Source organism: Branchiostoma belcheri, unplaced genomic scaffold (genome assembly GCF_001625305.1).
Source record: "Branchiostoma belcheri isolate BF01 breed outbred unplaced genomic scaffold, Haploidv18h27 scaffold27, whole genome shotgun sequence".
In the NCBI taxonomy this organism is placed as follows: domain Eukaryota; kingdom Metazoa; phylum Chordata; class Leptocardii; order Amphioxiformes; family Branchiostomatidae; genus Branchiostoma; species Branchiostoma belcheri.
The window spans coordinates 674,166-691,644 of NW_017803876.1; the positions used below are offsets into that span (position 1 = coordinate 674,166).

General features: G+C 41.8%; 3 protein-coding genes across 5 annotated transcripts; all 3 read right to left on the reverse strand.

Moving 5' to 3' along the window:
- Positions 1–467: 467 nt before the first annotated feature.
- LOC109472257 (uncharacterized protein C19orf47 homolog) lies at positions 468–7,117 on the reverse strand. 2 transcript variants are annotated; one of them, XM_019771911.1, is made up of 7 exons: positions 7,015–7,117; positions 5,521–5,723; positions 4,828–4,900; positions 4,222–4,305; positions 3,456–3,590; positions 1,847–1,914; positions 468–1,443 (listed from the first exon to the last, which is right to left on the reverse strand). In XM_019771911.1, the coding sequence occupies exons 1-7, from the start codon at positions 7,028–7,030 to the stop codon at positions 910–912; spliced, it is 1,113 nt and encodes a 370-aa protein (XP_019627470.1). In that variant the 5' UTR covers positions 7,031–7,117; the 3' UTR covers positions 468–909. The 2 variants fall into 2 exon arrangements, with proteins under 2 accessions (XP_019627470.1, XP_019627469.1); XM_019771910.1 differs by having other exon boundaries at positions 4,828–4,924.
- An 837-nt stretch (positions 7,118–7,954) lies between these two features.
- On the reverse strand, positions 7,955–11,795 carry LOC109472339 (E3 ubiquitin-protein ligase TRIM71-like). Its single transcript, XM_019772049.1, has 3 exons — positions 11,557–11,795; positions 10,605–10,803; positions 7,955–10,287 (listed from the first exon to the last, which is right to left on the reverse strand). The coding sequence occupies exons 1-3, from the start codon at positions 11,675–11,677 to the stop codon at positions 9,327–9,329; spliced, it is 1,281 nt and encodes a 426-aa protein (XP_019627608.1). The 5' UTR covers positions 11,678–11,795; the 3' UTR covers positions 7,955–9,326.
- A 201-nt stretch (positions 11,796–11,996) lies between these two features.
- LOC109472335 (kelch repeat and BTB domain-containing protein 8-like) lies at positions 11,997–16,784 on the reverse strand. 2 transcript variants are annotated; one of them, XM_019772040.1, is made up of 5 exons: positions 16,577–16,784; positions 15,748–15,961; positions 14,935–15,059; positions 13,803–14,402; positions 11,997–13,498 (listed from the first exon to the last, which is right to left on the reverse strand). In XM_019772040.1, exons 1-5 carry the CDS (start codon positions 16,690–16,692, stop codon positions 12,793–12,795), a joined length of 1,761 nt encoding a protein of 586 aa, XP_019627599.1. In that variant the 5' UTR covers positions 16,693–16,784; the 3' UTR covers positions 11,997–12,792. The 2 variants fall into 2 exon arrangements, with proteins under 2 accessions (XP_019627599.1, XP_019627598.1); XM_019772039.1 differs by having other exon boundaries at positions 14,920–15,059.
- Between the last annotated feature and the right edge of the window lie 695 nt (positions 16,785–17,479).

Genomic DNA, 17,479 nt, shown 5'->3' on the forward strand with positions numbered 1-17,479 from the left:
GTATGATCTTACAAAACACTACAGGTATTGCCTTGGCATGCCTTAACTTACTTGGCAGTGGTGATAAAGTAATATTACATCAAAGTTGACAACTTCAACAAAGAATTTTAACCAACACATGAACAGAATACTTTTTAGTGAATGAAAAGTTTCAGCAACTGACCCAAAAGTAGGAGTTTTTTGCGAAAAGGCCAACTGGAAACAAAGTCAACTGTATTTCTCTTTTTACACCGAAAAAGTGTAGGTCATAGGCCATGTCAGATAAGAAAGTTCAATGTGTTCTCTTCGATTAAATGTACCCATATAATCTACTGATATTTTGAAACCTTAAAAACAAAATATCTTCATGATTTTCCAAGATCATAGTTCAATGCAGCAGATGGTGTTCAGCTGTTCCTTATAAAACATGACCAGGTACGGTACTGTATATTCTTAAAGTAGGAAGAATGTGGCCTCCTTACTTGACACTTTACATCTTGAGATCTTTGCAGTGTTTGTGAATAAAATCTGTTGTAAACCAGTGGACAGTAACATGAAAAATTCTTTAAAAACAAATGAAGTGAATGCTACATTTTCTTTGTAGCTACACACAAAATCACCAACACGCTCTAAATTTTCTAAAATGTAAAAAAAACACAAAACAATGTTCTGCACACAATTTAGTGGTCCATCACATTCTGGTTGTCTCACAGTCTAAGCCTACATTCATACTAGGCTTGCAGTCAATCATTCTAACAATTCCTATCTGACAAGCCTTCTAATACCAAAGTCTTGTACAAGCATATACATACATACATACAGAAAGGGTAAGAATTTGATATGTACATAAAAACTCCAAACTAAACTGATCTATTTCTTGTTATCCAGCCAGGATGTACAAAATAGTCTTGTGGGTTTGTCCCACAGTTCTCAGATCTTCCCCAATCTCGCAAACACACTCCCGCCCCCGATAGCCTTCTTCCCTACGTCTTCTCCTGAGTCTTCGTAACTAAATATCCCTGAGCTGCTGACTTTTGCCACAGAGACCGACCCCTTCCCTTTCTTCCCTGGAGACGTAACAGCCTTCTTCACGCCCGAGGTTTTCCTCACGGCTGACAGTTTGGCGGAAACGTCGTCAGATACAGAGTCACTGGACGAAGCCTCCATTTTCTTCACATTTGTTGTTGCTTTCTCAGTTCTCTTCTGCCCGAGACGGGCCAACACGCTGGGTTTAGCAGTGCCCGTTGTGGAGTCCACCTTTTCAGGACCCAGTCTTTTCCTGATGCCCTTCTCGGCGGTCTGCGGCCCGAGTCTGTCGTGGACACTTTTCTTGCCCGTTGCAGGAGCCGAGGGAGCAGCAGCAAGAGCCTTGACAGCACTGGGGCTTTGCTTCAGGACACCCTGGTATTCTAGTGCTGGTTCTGCTTCTGACTGGCTGCCCAGGCGACTGAACACTCCTGTGGCCTGGGAAGGTACAACAGTAATTTGTATTTCATGTTAATAATGTTCAATATTGTAATCTGTTTTGTATTTAATATTGCAATCTATATGTATATTGTAATGTTTTGGGAGGACAACGTATAAAGGTGTCAATGCACCTGTTTTGTCCTCCCTTCCACACTTGTGGTAAATTCAAATAAACAAGTAAAAACACATGAGTACAGACAGACAGTGACTCATAAAAAGCTATACAGTGAATGCATTCAAGCTTGGTTTTACCTATCCAAAAGGGTAATCTGGCTTGAGCCATTGGTGCTACAACATTAGTCTTAATAGTTAAAAGTTAGCAGACTTGTGAACTGAGATACCCGTACGATCTCTGTGAAATAAACGCTGTCTCTGAAATGTTACAGTCTCTTTGTCTTACCTTTGGTTTTGAAGCGTCTCCTGAACCGTCCCCTCCTAGTCTGTCAAACACAGATGACCCCTTCTTGCCTGATAAACATAAGAGAAAAATCAAATGATGAACCTCGTGGAAAGCAAGTTTCTTTTGTCAGTGCCACAAGTACACTGGATAATATATTCATTAAAGTCAATTGAAGAAATTGACAACAATCTCTTCTCCACCTTGTTATAGGACCAACTCATTCTACTATCTTTTACAGGAAAACTATCTTGTAGATAAATGTACTGCCTCCCTCAACCTTACTGTTCTGTTTCAGGACCTGTGTGGTACGTGTAATATGTAACTGACCTCCCACAGTAACTCCATCTCACAATCCTTTTAGACCAGGTTCATTAGGCTTAGTACAACAGCCATCATGAATAATTATTGGAATAAGTATGGCTTGTTGTCAGTGCTAAAACCTGGCTACTCCCTACAGGCGTCCGTGTCGCAATGATTAGAGCGTTGGACTCGGAACCAATGTGTCCAAGGTTCGATACTATCCATGCCCCGACGTTGTGCCCTTGGGAAAGGCACTGTACACGACTTCCCTTCCTGTACGATGGAGTGATGCCCATCAACTTTATTTGGCAAGCCTCTTTGGCTAGCCTGTCAAAAATACACTATGGATTTGGTGCGTTGATGTGCCAGCATCTGCACATTTGCCACCAAGGCCACACCAATTTAATTTCTTGGTTAACGGATTTTTGTAGAAAAATAATGGAGCGGGCAGGCGAAAAAAATAAAAACAGGCCTAGGCATCCTATAAGGCCACACCAAGTAAATTTTATGGATGACGTCCGCGCGCGCATTGATTTTGGCCTGTTCCTAGAAAAAAAAACAAGAAATTCCGCTTCCTGTAACTATGGTCAACTATGACGAAAGAGTCACGACAGTGCCGCAAATAGGTTTGTACGGACCAAAGCTTAATTTATGAAGCATCAAGCAAGGAAATCATGACTTCCATTAGGAATTTAGTTTGGTACATGCTGCCACATGTGAAGAAACTTGCTGACCGCTCCATCTATCTCCCCAAAGCAAAAGACGACAACTGCTGTTCCACCTGATTTATTGCTGTTTTGATGATGAATAAAAGACGTCTTGCTTGTTACACTGTGTCACCTCATTCAATTTGTGTCCTAACATTTGTCGTCTCTTAGTATATTTCTAATCTAGGCATCTTGTTTTTTAGGGCCCTTCTTGTTTTTTTTTCGCCCTCTCGCATTAGATTTAGGGTCTCCAAAGGACGTCATCCATAAAATTTACTTGGTGTGGCCTAATGACCCAAAATGGTATGATAGGAGCCATAAAGTCAACACACCAGGCTGGTTCAAAATTTAAACAATGAATTTTGAACTTTTAATGATACTACTGCATTGAAAGATGGAATGACTGTAACAAGTAGTAAGAAAAGGACTGTTTTCAACTCTTCAGGGCAAAATTTGAGCATTTTGCAGTTGATTCTGAATTTTTATTTTTATTTGCAAATCAGAAAAAAATGAAGCGGCGAATCCGTTAACCAAGAAATTAAATTGGTGTGGCCCAAGAGCTGTAAAATTTACTATTATTTCCTGCAGAGTGCAATACTCACCAGCTGGCATCTTGTCCGGCATGCGGACGATGATGGTCTGTGCCCCGTCCTCCGGCATAGCCACGCGGCGGGGCTTCTTCATCCCTCCCACCACCTCCTCCTCCTCCAGGTCTGTCACAATCGTTCTCTTCATACCTGCAGCGGGAGACAATAGAGTTGGGGTCACATACAGTAAGCTGTCACACAGGGCTCTCCCCAAGCAATGATGCAAGGTTGCTCCCACTCTCCCCAAAATCTTAATACCTGTGAGTGTCACAACATGTTCAAGTTCAGGGTTTCTCTTAGTATTTTCATGCAAATTGCCTGATTTTTCATCAACCGATCAGGGAGCTCTTCAGAACTTCTGGAGAGACCCCTGGCTGTCTCATTTTATAGTGGTCAACATATTAGACTGAGTACAGGTCATTTTCTTAGATGTGAGCATTCTAATGACAATTTTTGTCAAAACATGCCCAAATCTATGACCCTAGGGGATAGGATCTGGGTAACAAACCTGCATATCAGCAGGTCTTTCCTGATCAAAATCAGTTACCTACAAGTAGATCTAAAGGGCATGACTCCCAATTACTCATTCTACAACACATGAAAAACAGACATTTTTATGTGCAAAATGACAGAAGAGAACACACACAAATTCTGCATTGTCAAGATACTGTATTTGGGAAAATAATCTAGACGACAGCAATTTAGTGAAACACACACACTGCAAAGGCACACAGTATCTTCTGTAACTGTTAGTGACATAACTGGGAGCTTCAGGGCTTACTTGTGATACCACCATCTAGGGACATCCTATAGGGGGAGTTGCTGGGAGAATCCCTGAGGTAGTGGCCAACCATCCTGCTTGCCGCTGTAAGAGTGGGACAGTGCTGCATTGGCAACTGGCTAGGAAACTATACATGACACACAAGAGCAGCTACACCAACATAAGAGTTGAGAAATGCTCACAGGAAATTCAAACTCTACGACTGGATAAATTACAGAGTAGCTGAGTTTGAATTTCCTATATGAGTATTGTTTACCTGGATGTCTAACCTTCATCAACTGAGTTGAGAAATGGCCTGAATCTTAACTAAAGGTACAACTCCAGTTACAAGTGTACACTCACATATATAATATTTACATGTCTATAGAAAAGAAATTTAGTCCACTCACTGAGATGTACACTATACATTCAATGCACACACATTATTTAGGTGCCTGATGTGAGACCACAAGTGTTCTAGAAACAATAGCATGAAACATAGGGTGTTGGAGAAGTGCACAAGCAAGAAGTAAAAAAGTTGTGTTGATTTCCATTTCCCTGAATGAACACATGTTACCAACCGTTCCAGGTTACCATAGTAGAAGGTAGAGTAAAAGCAGAGCCTACGTGTTCCGGCAGGTTTTCTCCGTGGGGGGTCCTGCGGCCCTACAGACACCTGCAGCACCTTGTCTCTCTGTTCCTGAGGAAACAAACATGGCTGAGCCTGGAGCAAACGGGCAAACAAACAAGTCAGTGCCTTACTCAGACTTAGTCAGCGCCTCTCCACATCTCACCCTGTACCAGTGTGAGTAGATGCTAAATATCAACATGTGGCAAAATCAACTTTGCTGCATTTGCATAATCCTGTGTTTGTCATTTGTTTTTGTACTACTAGTACCTAGTCTTACACAGTTACAGCATGTAGGGAGACAGTATAGGCTGTCCCTTTACCAACCAACAGGATCTAACTAAAATGTAGTTTTGAACAGGTGCGTTATGCCAAAGTCTAGTAACGTTACATACCAGAATTCTGGTGTAAAGACCATCAGTATAAATTAGATACACATACTATTTCATCAAATTGCTGCTTGAAGCTGTACATGTACTTTCCCTACAAGTGAGACAAACCCCTATGATTATAATTTACGGATTATGGTTATGAATTTTGTATGGCACCGTAAGACTTCAATCAAGTAACCTCAATCTTGTTTTTTTTTTAAATTTTGTCTGACCCTGACCTCTTCCCTCATCACCTCAATGAAAAGTGGCCATTTCGAGTATTCCATGAACAAACAAAGGCACTAAGAAAAAAAAACTTACCTGCTGTGCGACAGTTTTTGCGTGTTTGAGGATGGCTATGACGTCCCCGACCACCATGATCCCCATGTCGTTCAGGATCTCCTTGCTGAGATCCAGCAGCATGGTCTTCTGGATCCGGTTGTCTGCGAAGGTGACGGCGTAACTCGCAGCCGGTCCGGCCGGGATCCCGGCCTCCATGAAGAACTTGATCCACGTCGAGGTTTCTAACCAGGTAACGGAAGAGAAGTAGCTTTAGTTAATTTTTATAACAACACCAACAGTCTGTGGTTGACTCTAAAACAGTCAACGGGTTCAAATCACGGTTAGACAGGCATTGGGAGAGTATGAAGTACAGCACATGAGTATCGTTCGTGACCAGGATTACTACAGGCAAGGACATTATACATGTACATGTCCTTGCTACAGGCAAGCCTTCTCATCCCAAAGATGGTATCATAAGGTATTAAGTTTATATCATACTATAGCATAATGTAAACTTGCATTTTAACGTTGTTAAATTTAAATTAAAATTTTAAGTAGTGTTAGAGAAGTAGCTTTGGTCAAACATTTTAAGCACGGACAAGTTCTACATCATACATGTATTTCCATTTTAACGATTATTGACAAAAAAAAAATACTGCTGAATTTGTTTGAACTTGAAGAATGATTCTTAGCCTGGGTACCATCCGGACTTTCACTACGCAACGCTCGAAAAAATCACGTTTTTTTCGAGCGTTGCGTAGCGAAAATCCGGATGGTACCCAGGCTAGTAAGTTCTACATGAGCTTCACAAATTGTCTGCTCAAAGTGTTTGATTGCGACTTTGTAGCATGATGGCCTCTAATCTCGACTACTTAGTACTTCCTTCAAATCCTTGCTAAATATTTGCTATGGTTGTTAACAATCTCACTAAAAAACATGATTTCTACTGGTAAATGCTGCATATTAATCTATACACATAAAAGTTTGAAAATATAAAATCTAAGCAAATAATAGGTTGCGAATATTTTACACATGATGACATGATGTTCTCCATGCGGCATGTCTAACGTCTCATATTCATGCATATGGTGGTCGAAGTGTCATCCGGATTTAGTCATACTGGGTGAAGCAAGAAGCACCACCAAGCTTCAGCTCAGTGGCTCCCTCCCTCTTGAAAGTCACGAGGACGTTAAGTGTTTTAGCTATTTCTTTTTAGTAATCACAATAGACTCGTTCTCCTGCCTTGTGAAGAATATAATCTATGCATAATATCTGATATGTTCAGACAGTAGTTCTCGTCGCCTGCAGACAGCTGTGTAACAGAGGTATGCCGGATCGCGACCATGCACAACACAAGGCAAACATCGCTGTAAAATCAGGGCTGTTTCAGGCAGCACGTTAGGGTCCCTTTTCCGAAAACTATGCCAATTTAATCCTTGATAACTGGGGTAACGGTTACAGATTGTCTGAACAGCGTAAATGGGTTAACGGGGGAGTAACAGAGATGAAAACTTGGATATGTAACAAACTTACCAGACTGCGACGCCATGTTAGTCCCAAACCAGGATGCGTCCGCTCTCGCTCAATCTCGCGAGGCTTTGTTGTGGACTATTCCAAAGTCCCTTAGAGACAGGGGGACACATCCTATGTGTGTATTCAGTACTCTCCAAGCAGAGGTTTGGGTTTTGGCTTATTCTTTGGCATTTTCTAAGGCTTTTTATTGGGCATTCTTTTTTGCACTGATATATTTTTTTTTCGCCAAAAAAATTAGCCAAAACCCAAACCTCTGCTTGGAGAATGTGTATTCAGGAAAAAGTCTTTCAGCACCAAGGACAAAGTAAAGTTTTGTCGTAACGTTACCTGTAATTTGGCGAGGCTGAAGATATGCGGAATAATATTTTCATACGTGACACCTTGCAATTCACCAAATGCTCTTGCTTTGAAAATTCTGTCCCATGTAATTATCAGGTCATGTATTTTGCAAATCTTACCTAAGGCCACACCAATTTAATTTCTTGGTTAACGGATTCGCCCGCATCATTTTTTTCTAATTTGCAAATAAAAATGAACAGTTGAAAACAGTCCTTTTCATCCTATTTGTTACAGTTATTCCATCTTCCAATGCAATGGTGTCATTAAAAGTTCAAAATTCATTGTTTAAATTTTGAACCAGCCTGGTGTGTTGACTTCATGGCTCCTATAGTACCATTTTGGACCATAATAGGATGCCTAGGCCTGTTTTTATTTTTTTCGCCCGCCCGCTCCATTATTTTTCTAGAAAAATCCGTTAACCAAGAAATTAAATTGGTGTGGCCTAATGAGCAGGAAATTGATATAAATTTGTTGACATTCATGATTAAATTTCTATCAAGTGATATTCTATGAGTTATATCATGCATTCATTGGACACATTAAAAAGGACAAGCTGCAAGCAATTGCTAATAACCTGAAAGCATTAGAAACCGACAACATGTAATGTTTAATGATTGAGTCAATTTTATTGTCATTTTCCTCATATCATACGTCATGGTGACACATACAAATGTAAAAGGCAGTACTACTGTACCAGTACTACCCCAGATGGTGACAATTAATACCACAGACTTTTAGTGCAAAAAGTCATAATCTTACATACGAAGTAATGCTGAGTGTGTGAACACTGTACCTGATTTGATTTTCTTCCACTTTGTGAACTATAGCAGCAGTAAAGTTAGAATTATTGTCATAGTCATTCTCTGTCAAATATATATAGCTATTTCTAAATCAGAATCATACACCATAGAACCATACATCATACAACAGTTAATCTTATAACAGCAGCAATGATGCTAATGCAGTGATATTTTCCTGATTCAAGATATAATACCTTGAGAATCAATTATTCTCAGGAAGAAATAATTCCACGTCATACTTCGATCACAGAAACAACTCATTTCTCTACAAGCAACTAAGAAGCCATAATTTGGCATCAAGTCATACCGACAATACAATGTTTCTAATTTGGCACTATAGTGGAGACTGAGTGGACTTTATAGATCACTTCAACAATTACATGTATAAGTAAAGGTGCATCACAACATGCCACTGGTGTAAAGCATAGAATCTCAACTGTGCGTAAAACATTCTTCACACTTACATTGGGTCTTCTGTACAATTGGACTTATTTATTTGCATATAACGTTAAGATCAAATTGTCTAGCCTGGTTACCAAACTAACCGGAATTCTAGCTGACTCGGTCTCTTTTTCCTCTCAGTATGTATTTGTGGACAGGACGACAGTGACTCTGCAGCTCATTCGACAAATAATTTTGGTATCCAGGTTACAAATTGTCCCTGGTAATCACTTTGCTACTGTCAATAGAAGATTTTAAATCAATCAAGATACATTGTACATATACATAATGTTCCATTTTAAAAAATCCCACGTTGGGATGTTCTTAAACAAAGACCCCCATTACAACTGTTATCGTTAAATGTGGTAAACATGAACAAAACTTTTCAGTACAGTAGTAATATTGCACACACTATCTATAGTGTGATAACAGAAGCACATTTGTATACAAAGTTTGGGTCCAAGGTTCTCTTTGTTCATCACATTAACACAAGGCCCTGCAAAAACAGCAGCAGTCTTGAGTTTACTACCTTTGTCATGTTTAGTATTTATTTCCATGCTTCAATGGCTGGCAAGTATTATACTTCAGTGTTGCATAGCTTCATTACATGGTAACATTCAATCAGGCGAAGCTTGGTCACGTGGCCTCTTTTCAGACGGCACTCAATGTGTTGACGGTTGACTTCACTTTGTCAATAACAGCCTGCGATCTGGTGTTCAATTACACCACACATCATTCTCGTATTGCAGAAATACCCATGGATATCATGGCAGCGGGGGCGCTCTTAACAGGCTGCATCATGCCGGCCGACTTTCGCTTGACCGAGCCTGGGCGGGACTTGTGGCAGTCGCAGGAGAACCCGCGAAAGATTTTGACGCAGTGGCTGCCGTTGACGCTGCACTCCGTCACCACCAGGTGTTTCTCCGGCGTCAGGGCCACGGCCTGCGGGGTGCCCAGCTCGTGGGCCGACGTCAGCATCTGTTCAAGATGCCATCCGTTGTCGCTGTAGTAGTTCACGGTATGGTTCAGTCCATCCACCAGAAAGATGTTGTCAACACGATCGCAGAAAATCCCGCGGGGGACGACCCGAACCCCGACCCCCTGTCGCACGGTCGGCCTGAACTCCGACTGCAAGTCCCCATCGTAGTCATAAAACTTGACGAGCTGGGTGACCGGATCGGAGACAACGATCTCGTTTCTCGTGTTCTGGGTGACGAATAATGGCCACTGGTAACTCCTGTACGGCAGCCCCTCGTTGACTTTGAAAGTCGTGTACAGTTCTCCGTCAGGGAAGTAGACCTCGATTTCGTTGTTGCTGTTCGCCACAATGACATTTCTGTCAGGATCACACACGATACTATGGGGCTCCCACTGGGTGGGGAACACGCACTTTGTGCGGCCGCTTTCAGACATTATTTGCACGCGTTTGTTCTTCATATCAGCCACAGCGATGTGGTGGTCCCCACACATGGCCACCGCACTCGGCTGGTCAAACTGACCGGTCCCTGTCCCAAAGGACCCAAAGCTGGCCTTGTGGATCGCGCAGGGGGTGTAGACCTGGATGCGATGGTTGGCGGTGTCGGCCACGAAGATGTCGCCCGCTTGGCTGACAGCCAGGCCACGTGGCCAGTACACTTTCCCAGCCTCGCTCGTTGTAGTGGCATCAGACTCATACAGCAGCTTGGAAGGAGTTCTGTGCAAAATAAAAGTCTTTGTTATTATCATGACAAACTTTAGAGAACTTCTTAGATAATTAATTTCTGATAATCTTTAATTGACTTTCTGCATTTAATATATTCCACATCTTCAATACAGTGATAAATTGCAAGACAGATATAAAGAGGCAAACTACAAGAAGTACTGTTCGCTGAGAATAACTGATGAAATAGACATGTCAAAATAAAAGTGTGTTGACTTTGTATATCCTCTGTATTGTCTTGAGAATCCAGGATATCAAAGACCCGATTGAGTCCCACAAGTTTACAGAATAATTAAGTCAAATCAACTCACTTTGGTTTCATGACACTACTCGAAGACAGTTTCGATAGTCTGGAGAGCCTTCGCCCCCCTGCTGTGGCCCTGGTGGGGGGTGGTCCCCCAAACGTGCTGGAGGGGGGTCTGGTGAGAGACATACTGGACCAGATGTAGGACAGCTCCATGTCCCGTACGGTGGTGCGGTCTTGTGCCCAGGGGGCTCGACAACTGTGGGCTGCAGAGGAGGAGACACATAAAAGTTTTGGAAATACAAAGTTTTCAGCTTCAGGGAATGATAGAACAACAGAGGAAGACAATGTGTAGAATGTTTTATGTATGCACAATGCCTACACAAAGGGCACATATTAAAGGGTAAATTTTCAACAACCACTGTCAGGATCAGGATAGATTTCATTATTGTGTACCCTCTGTCTTGGAATTAAGTTAGCATTGTACTATGATTTTTACCTAGCACTACCTACAATCCGACACAGATGAACTTCCATGATGAGTAGTACAACTGTATTCCAGTTCACACAAAAATAAAATGCATCAGTACAAGATAAAGGAAGATTTGGTGCATTAACACTCTGATAGAAAGGCAGACGGATCGACCAGACAAGATAGGTGAGGTGATTATTATCGAGTTGTTGCCACCTGTTAAAAGCTTTTGTATAGGCATTTACCGTGGCGACGTTTATCAAACGACCACTAGAACACACCATAACAAAACACTCATTAAGGGGTGGCTAACATCGATATTCCACTAATGATACGTCACTCTTTGTGGGGTCGTGGGGCAGAGCATTCGGCTCAGAACCAAGAGGTCCCGAGTTCGAATCCTGCCATGTCACTAACCTTGTGCCCTTGCGAAAGGCACTTTACACGACTTTCCTCACTTCGCCCAGATGTTAATGAGTATGTCAAAATAATCAGTACCATGATCGTTGGCACTTAAAGAAAAATCAAACCAAAAAACGCTGTGTACCTCGAGCGGCTCTGTCGAACAACATGGACGGCGGCCCCGGCTCCCCCCAGTCCCGTATCCCCACCGCCACCGTCCGAGGCCGCTGCCGCATGTCCTCGGTAAACTCCGGCAGGCTCTCCATCGCCGAAAAACCTAACACAGCTTTCACCCCAAAGTCCCAATCGCCGTCCTTAGCGGCTCAACAGCTTTCTGTTACTTGGTAATCGCCATTGTTCGGATGAAACCACTCGGCGGTCCATGTACTATAGTAGCTACGATAGTTTACTCAAGACTGCGGCCCTAGAGACGGACAGGTGCTAAGGCGTGACGTCACGAGATTCTGCAGTTTTTGAACAAACCGATAGGTGGCGCGCATGCACGGTACTTATAGTAACATACTCGCTGGTTGGACAGCCAAGACCTCAAAACATAGAGATTTTTAACGCACTTTAATGCAAATGTAATGTTAACATAAATCATTTAACCACTATTTCTAACAAGTTGGCCAGTCTTTATCTTATTGGTTAGCAAGTCCTTGAACTTCTTTCCTAAATGCTAGCTTCCCATAAACAACAAGGCAGAATATTAATGTTTGTGCATATAACAATATATTGATTCAAAAGGTTAACTGTGACGAAAACATCTGTGCACACTATCTACAAACACGTTTATGACACTGACACAAAGTAAATCATATCTGAATGTTTGGTGCATTATGTAACTCTGGACATCTTCTGTACTTTATCAAGCCTATGTGGTCATCAAAACTAACTCAAGCCATCAGTAACAGCATTTTTGCCATAATCATTAGAGCACATAGTATACCTTAAACAGCATGTCAGCAGAAAAAGCTGCACGTGCGTGAACCCTGTAATATACTAAGTATTGTGCATGGCAGCAGAACGTCTCATATAAGGTCGTATTTGCGCATACAAGGTTAACAATCCGCATGACGCAATGTTGACCAAAAATCAACAAAAACCGTGAAAAATGTAGGTTTTGCGCAGGCACAGTACGTTCTGCTGACGTGTTACCATAAACAAAACATGTGTACTAACTAAAAATATTCAAGTTTGTGACTTTGAAAATGTGTCCTACAGACCAGTGTTTAACTGTCATCATCATCACTCCCCCTTTATCTTTCTTCATCTTAAGTTGTGTGTCAACTTTCTGGCTTCAACCAAGAGAAAGTTTCTGGGTGGCACCAGTTGGAGTAACTCTTAGGTGGACTTGAAAGTACATGTAATTAAAAGTGCTTTAGTTGTCATACTCGTCATCATCAGAATCACTTTCCCCTTGGCCCAAAACTTCTGAACTCACATCACCAAGACATGTTGGAATCATCCTTGCCACCAACCAATCTTCAATAACATGGGCTTGCATCCACTGCTTTATGGGGGTCACGATTATGTCTGCACTTTCTTGCTTCAGCCAAGAATCCGTGTCTGGCTGGTACTTGTAGAGGTCATGACTGTTGTAGGGCATATCCTCTGGAAAATGCACGGTGAGGAGATACAAAGAGTCCCCATGCAGCATCAGGGCCAGACTAGTGCAGGAAAAAGTCTTGGCATTGTCCGAATGTATCCACGCACCATCTTCAGGATTGTACTTTTCTACGTATGTCAGTGTGTCATCGTTTGTGTCCACACAGTAAATACACCCCTGATACGCAACAGCCTGTGGATTCAGTGGAGGTTCCAGCATGTCTGCCGTCTTGCTCCAGGTGTTCTCTGTGGTGTTGAACCTGTAGCAGCCTTTCTCACTTATGACGTAGATGCTGTCATCAAGGGCCACAGCACAAAATGCAGAAGACAAGCAATGACGCTCTGTTCTGGGCATCGGATAGGGGATGGGTGGTATGCAGGCCCACTTGTCACAACTGGGGTCATACCTCTCTGCTGACTTATTTGTTCTGCCATCTCCTATGGCATAGATGTACCCATCTAGACAGACCAGATTGCAACTGGAAAAGATATCAAGGAAAGTTTGTAAGAAAATATGCCAAGGTTTTCTTTTGTCTGAGCTATATCAATCAACTGTTTAAAATAATACATAACCGTTAACACATTTAAAACAATCACATGCACATGGGCAGATCATATACAGGTCAGATTACAAGGAAGAAGCTCTGCGCTGCCTCCTGTAAATCTTTTAAGACTAACTTTGGAAAATGAAGATAGACACTCTACCAGTTTTAAAATGGAATCCAGTCTTTGATCTATGCTGAGGAAACCAGCAGGTTGTGTAAAAAAAATACCTAACGTTACCTGAAACGCGTTGTCATCATCTCACACTTTGGTTCCCAGGTGTCTAACAGGTGGTTGTATTGATAAAACTTCTTCTGACTGTTTCTTATGGCTTTCAATCTGTTCATGACAACACCATCTGTACCAGTGTAAACACCACCTGCCAGATACAGCTCATCTTCAGCAGTGCTTATCATTGTGAAGCCCTCCAGGTTGTCAGGCATGTTCATGATGTATGTTGTGCCTCTTGCAAGGTCAAAGCAACGGGTTTTAACAGGGAATTCCACAGATATCTCCCTTAGTACAGCAATCTGCATTTCAGTTCGTGTTTGTTCCAGACGCTGGGTTGTCTTCTCACTGTACACCAGCTGGCAGTCGGATGACGGGCTCTTGCTCTGCAGCTCCTCACACAGTTTGGCACTGACAAAGGGATGACGGAAGGACTTGCACAGAGCAGGAAGGTGCTGCAAGCGCACTTCTTTGTCAAATTCGATCCATCTTAGAGCAGCTTGCACAACGTCGTCTTCTGAGTTGATTCTTAAATCCTCCCTGTTGAGCAATGACTGGAGCAGGGGAAGAGGCAACTGGAGAAACGATGGTTGTAGGACCACCTGGCTGAACCTAAGGGAATTAAATGAGTAGTAACTTTAGTGCTAATTATACTGAGTGCCAGATTCTTTCAGTGCTTGTGATTTTGAACATGATTAAAAAGTATACTAGTATTCTGGACCTTTTGGTCTGTAACCAAGTAGTCTACAATAATTCACTTGTTGCAACATTAACAAACCTCTCTGATAATCCTTATTGATGGTAAACAAGATTTCAAAAGGTCAAAAGTTGGTCAAAGGTCAAAAGTGTCATCAAGATCTTATCTAGTTAATTCAAATTTCTTTCGGTCCGACAGATGTACTTACATGTACCTGTCTATGTAGACACATAACAGACCCAAAGTTTGTCTGAAAATTGATATCAACTTATTGTCAGCTACATTCTTATACCAATAGCAGAAATGATGCTAGCAATTCTTAAATTACATGCACATCCTCACAGCTCATTTTCCAAAATATGGCAGAGAAAACAAATAACTTAAATGAATGCAAGACAGCCACTGTTAGTCTGTGACAGCCATCGCTCTGACCTGAATGCTATGTACCTCCTACTTGTCTCCAGCAAGTCTAGGTCCCCCAGCATGTCAGCATACATCAATATATCAGCACAGTTGGACATGTCCAGATGGTTCTTCATGTACTCTGCTGCTTTGTGGTATACAAAATCAACCTATAGGATATTAGGAGTAAAAAAACAGACCATGGTACATCTTTTTATTATATATTGTACATGCAAGTGGATGTAGGGATGATTCAGGGCAAGGCATCTACTTTTTCAGTAAGTAAAGGATGATTTGGAACAATCTATATTTCCAAACCCTAGTGACTAGCTCTTTTTTTTCACCTACACCACAAACATGAAAGTTGCCTTTTGCCAAAATTATAGTAGTACTAGTCCTCCCTAGATATCAATTTTTGATGTGCATGTGTCTCCAATATCACTAACCTATCTGTACTAAGTATGCACCTGGTGAGACTGGCAGACAGTACAGATGGAATGTCTGTACTCAAGTTGTCTGTACCCATAATGTGGAAACATATTAAGTATTGTTGGCTTGTTCCTGGTGCCTTACTTCAGCAAAGACCCCAGGCACATTCCCCACCATGTGTAAACTGAACCTGACAGCAGGCCACAATACATGTATGTGGCTCGAGCAAAGCCCAGGAAATTCCATGATGGACCCAGGTTATCAAATGAGGATGCCTTCAGATACCACATTACCGGTAGTCACTACATGACAGCAGGGAGGCTCAGAATGATATGTTCCCAATAAATTTGCCAGGCATATTTCAATTTGTTTGACTGTACAAAAACTAACTTGAAGAGCTAAACAAAACCTGGGAAGCAGAATTGTTACCTGGAGAAGTCTGGCTGCAGACATCACATCCTGGACCTGGTCTGACTCCGTCTGAAGACAGCCGGTGTAGGCGTAGTCCAGAATTGTTGCCATGGCAACTTCACTCACTTTCTGGATGCAGATCCTTTCCTGTTTGGCTTCCGCATAGCTGCTGGTGAACATACGATGGAAGTATGGGCTGCACAATGCCAGGATGGCGCGGTGACACGGGAAACTGGGGAGGAAGATACATGCTGCATCATTCTTGGCCCGTGTAAATTTAAATGATACCATGACGTTCCAATATTCTACTGTGTTTTCTACATCAGAGTTTTATAGAGTAGACTGTTCTTTTAGTTGTTACTTATCCACACAGGAATGGTAAAGTCTGCCACCCTCAGACGGCATTAGGACAGTCCAATGACCTGGAGGGGGTCACAACTCTGAAACTGGCTAAAACTGGATCAGCTTAGCACATGGCTAAGTGAAGCAGTAACCCACATCCAGTCTCGAAAAAAAAAACGTCTACGTTTACTTGTCCTTCTTCCTGTTGTGGCGACCACCTTCAGCATGATGAAGATTATGTTACCGGACAATAAGTTTCCACTACAGTAAATTATAGCCTGGGTAACTAAAAAAATGGTAACGTTACCCAGGCTAAAAAAAAAATTAAGAAAAAAAAGAGTTAAGTTAAACTACAACATCGGGCACATTGTGAAGAGTACTGTACTACAGCTGTAACGCTGTCAGTAATGAAAGAGAAAACAACAACTCAAATCTGAGAAGATTTCCGAAACTGCTTTCTGCATGCATAATAAAAATATGCTGCCCAGAGTCCCCCATAAATTACCTTGCGCCACTTTCTCCTTCCAGCTCCAGCACTACATCTGTCAGCTCTGCTTGCTTCCTCAATTCATTAAGCCCACCAAGAACTTCCTTAGGGTATTTCTTATTTGTTAAGTCCATGTTTAACAGCAACAAGAATGAATAACGCAACGCACGTGTGTACAAAAGGAACTGAGACTAGTTTCAAACCAATTTTGACCTTTGACCTATTTGATACCTGATTACCTTCTATGTATGAATACATCAGCTGGTCGGACTGGTGCGTTTTATTTTTTTACCAGTATGAGCGGGCATATAGCCACAGTGTTTACGATCCCAAAGGAAAAGATTTATCATCTATCATCTAAGTGCAGTAATTGTCAATAGTAATTGTGATAATGCAGTAGTGTCACATCCAATCGCAGCATTCTTTGGATGGAGAAGAGAGTGAGAACAAAATTGCAGATTTGCCCTGAGGCATAATTATAACCTCTGAAAACAACAACAGAATGGATCTTCTCTGAAACCAAAATGACAGTGATTTTGACCACAGGGAAACGGACTGCCAATGATGCTATCAGTGACCAGGCTGGGAAGATAATGTGCCTTAGGATTTCTAACGTCAGAAAAAAACAAAGAGAAGACGGAAAGGAAACACTAGGCTACTCGCTGAGAAATATGAAAACATTCTATTCCTAATGCTTTTAGTTTTGATATATTCTGGATGTATAAACTTTATGTTTGAAAATGGATGTCATTGGTCTTGAAACTTTGGTCATTGGTCATGGTAGTAGCGATCAGTTTTGGTGACCCTGCAAATTGCTACCCAGACTAGCAAATAGCCTCTGCCCTTTATGACTGCAGGCCAGAAGTCATTGTTTTCCTACGAGTTTTATTTAGTGGCAAATCACTGTCAGTAAAAATGAAA

Bases quoted from the DNA above. Each gene is read 5' to 3' on its own strand.
- LOC109472339 (XM_019772049.1), bottom strand. From the start codon at position 11,677: ATGGAGAGCCTGCCGGAGTTTACCGAGGACATGCGGCAGCGGCCTCGG. The intron at 10,804-11,556 runs GTACACAGCGTT...CCTCCTCTGCAG, and splicing joins GTTCGACAGAGCCGCTCGAG to CCCACAGTTGTCGAGCCCCC. The intron at 10,288-10,604 runs GTGAGTTGATTT...TATTTTGCACAG, and splicing joins AGTAGTGTCATGAAACCAAA to AACTCCTTCCAAGCTGCTGT.
- LOC109472335 (XM_019772039.1), bottom strand. From the start codon at position 16,692: ATGGACTTAACAAATAAGAAATACCCTAAGGAAGTTCTTGGTGGGCTT. The intron at 15,060-15,747 runs GTAACAATTCTG...AATATCCTATAG, and splicing joins CTGCAGCCAGACTTCTCCAG to GTTGATTTTGTATACCACAA. The intron at 14,403-14,919 runs GTCAGAGCGATG...TAATTCCCTTAG, and splicing joins AGGAGGTACATAGCATTCAG to GTTCAGCCAGGTGGTCCTAC.
- LOC109472257 (XM_019771910.1), bottom strand. The intron at 3,591-4,221 runs GTAAGCCCTGAA...CTCCCGCTGCAG, and splicing joins CCTAGATGGTGGTATCACAA to GTATGAAGAGAACGATTGTG. The intron at 1,915-3,455 runs GTGAGTATTGCA...TATGTTTATCAG, and splicing joins GCCGGACAAGATGCCAGCTG to GCAAGAAGGGGTCATCTGTG.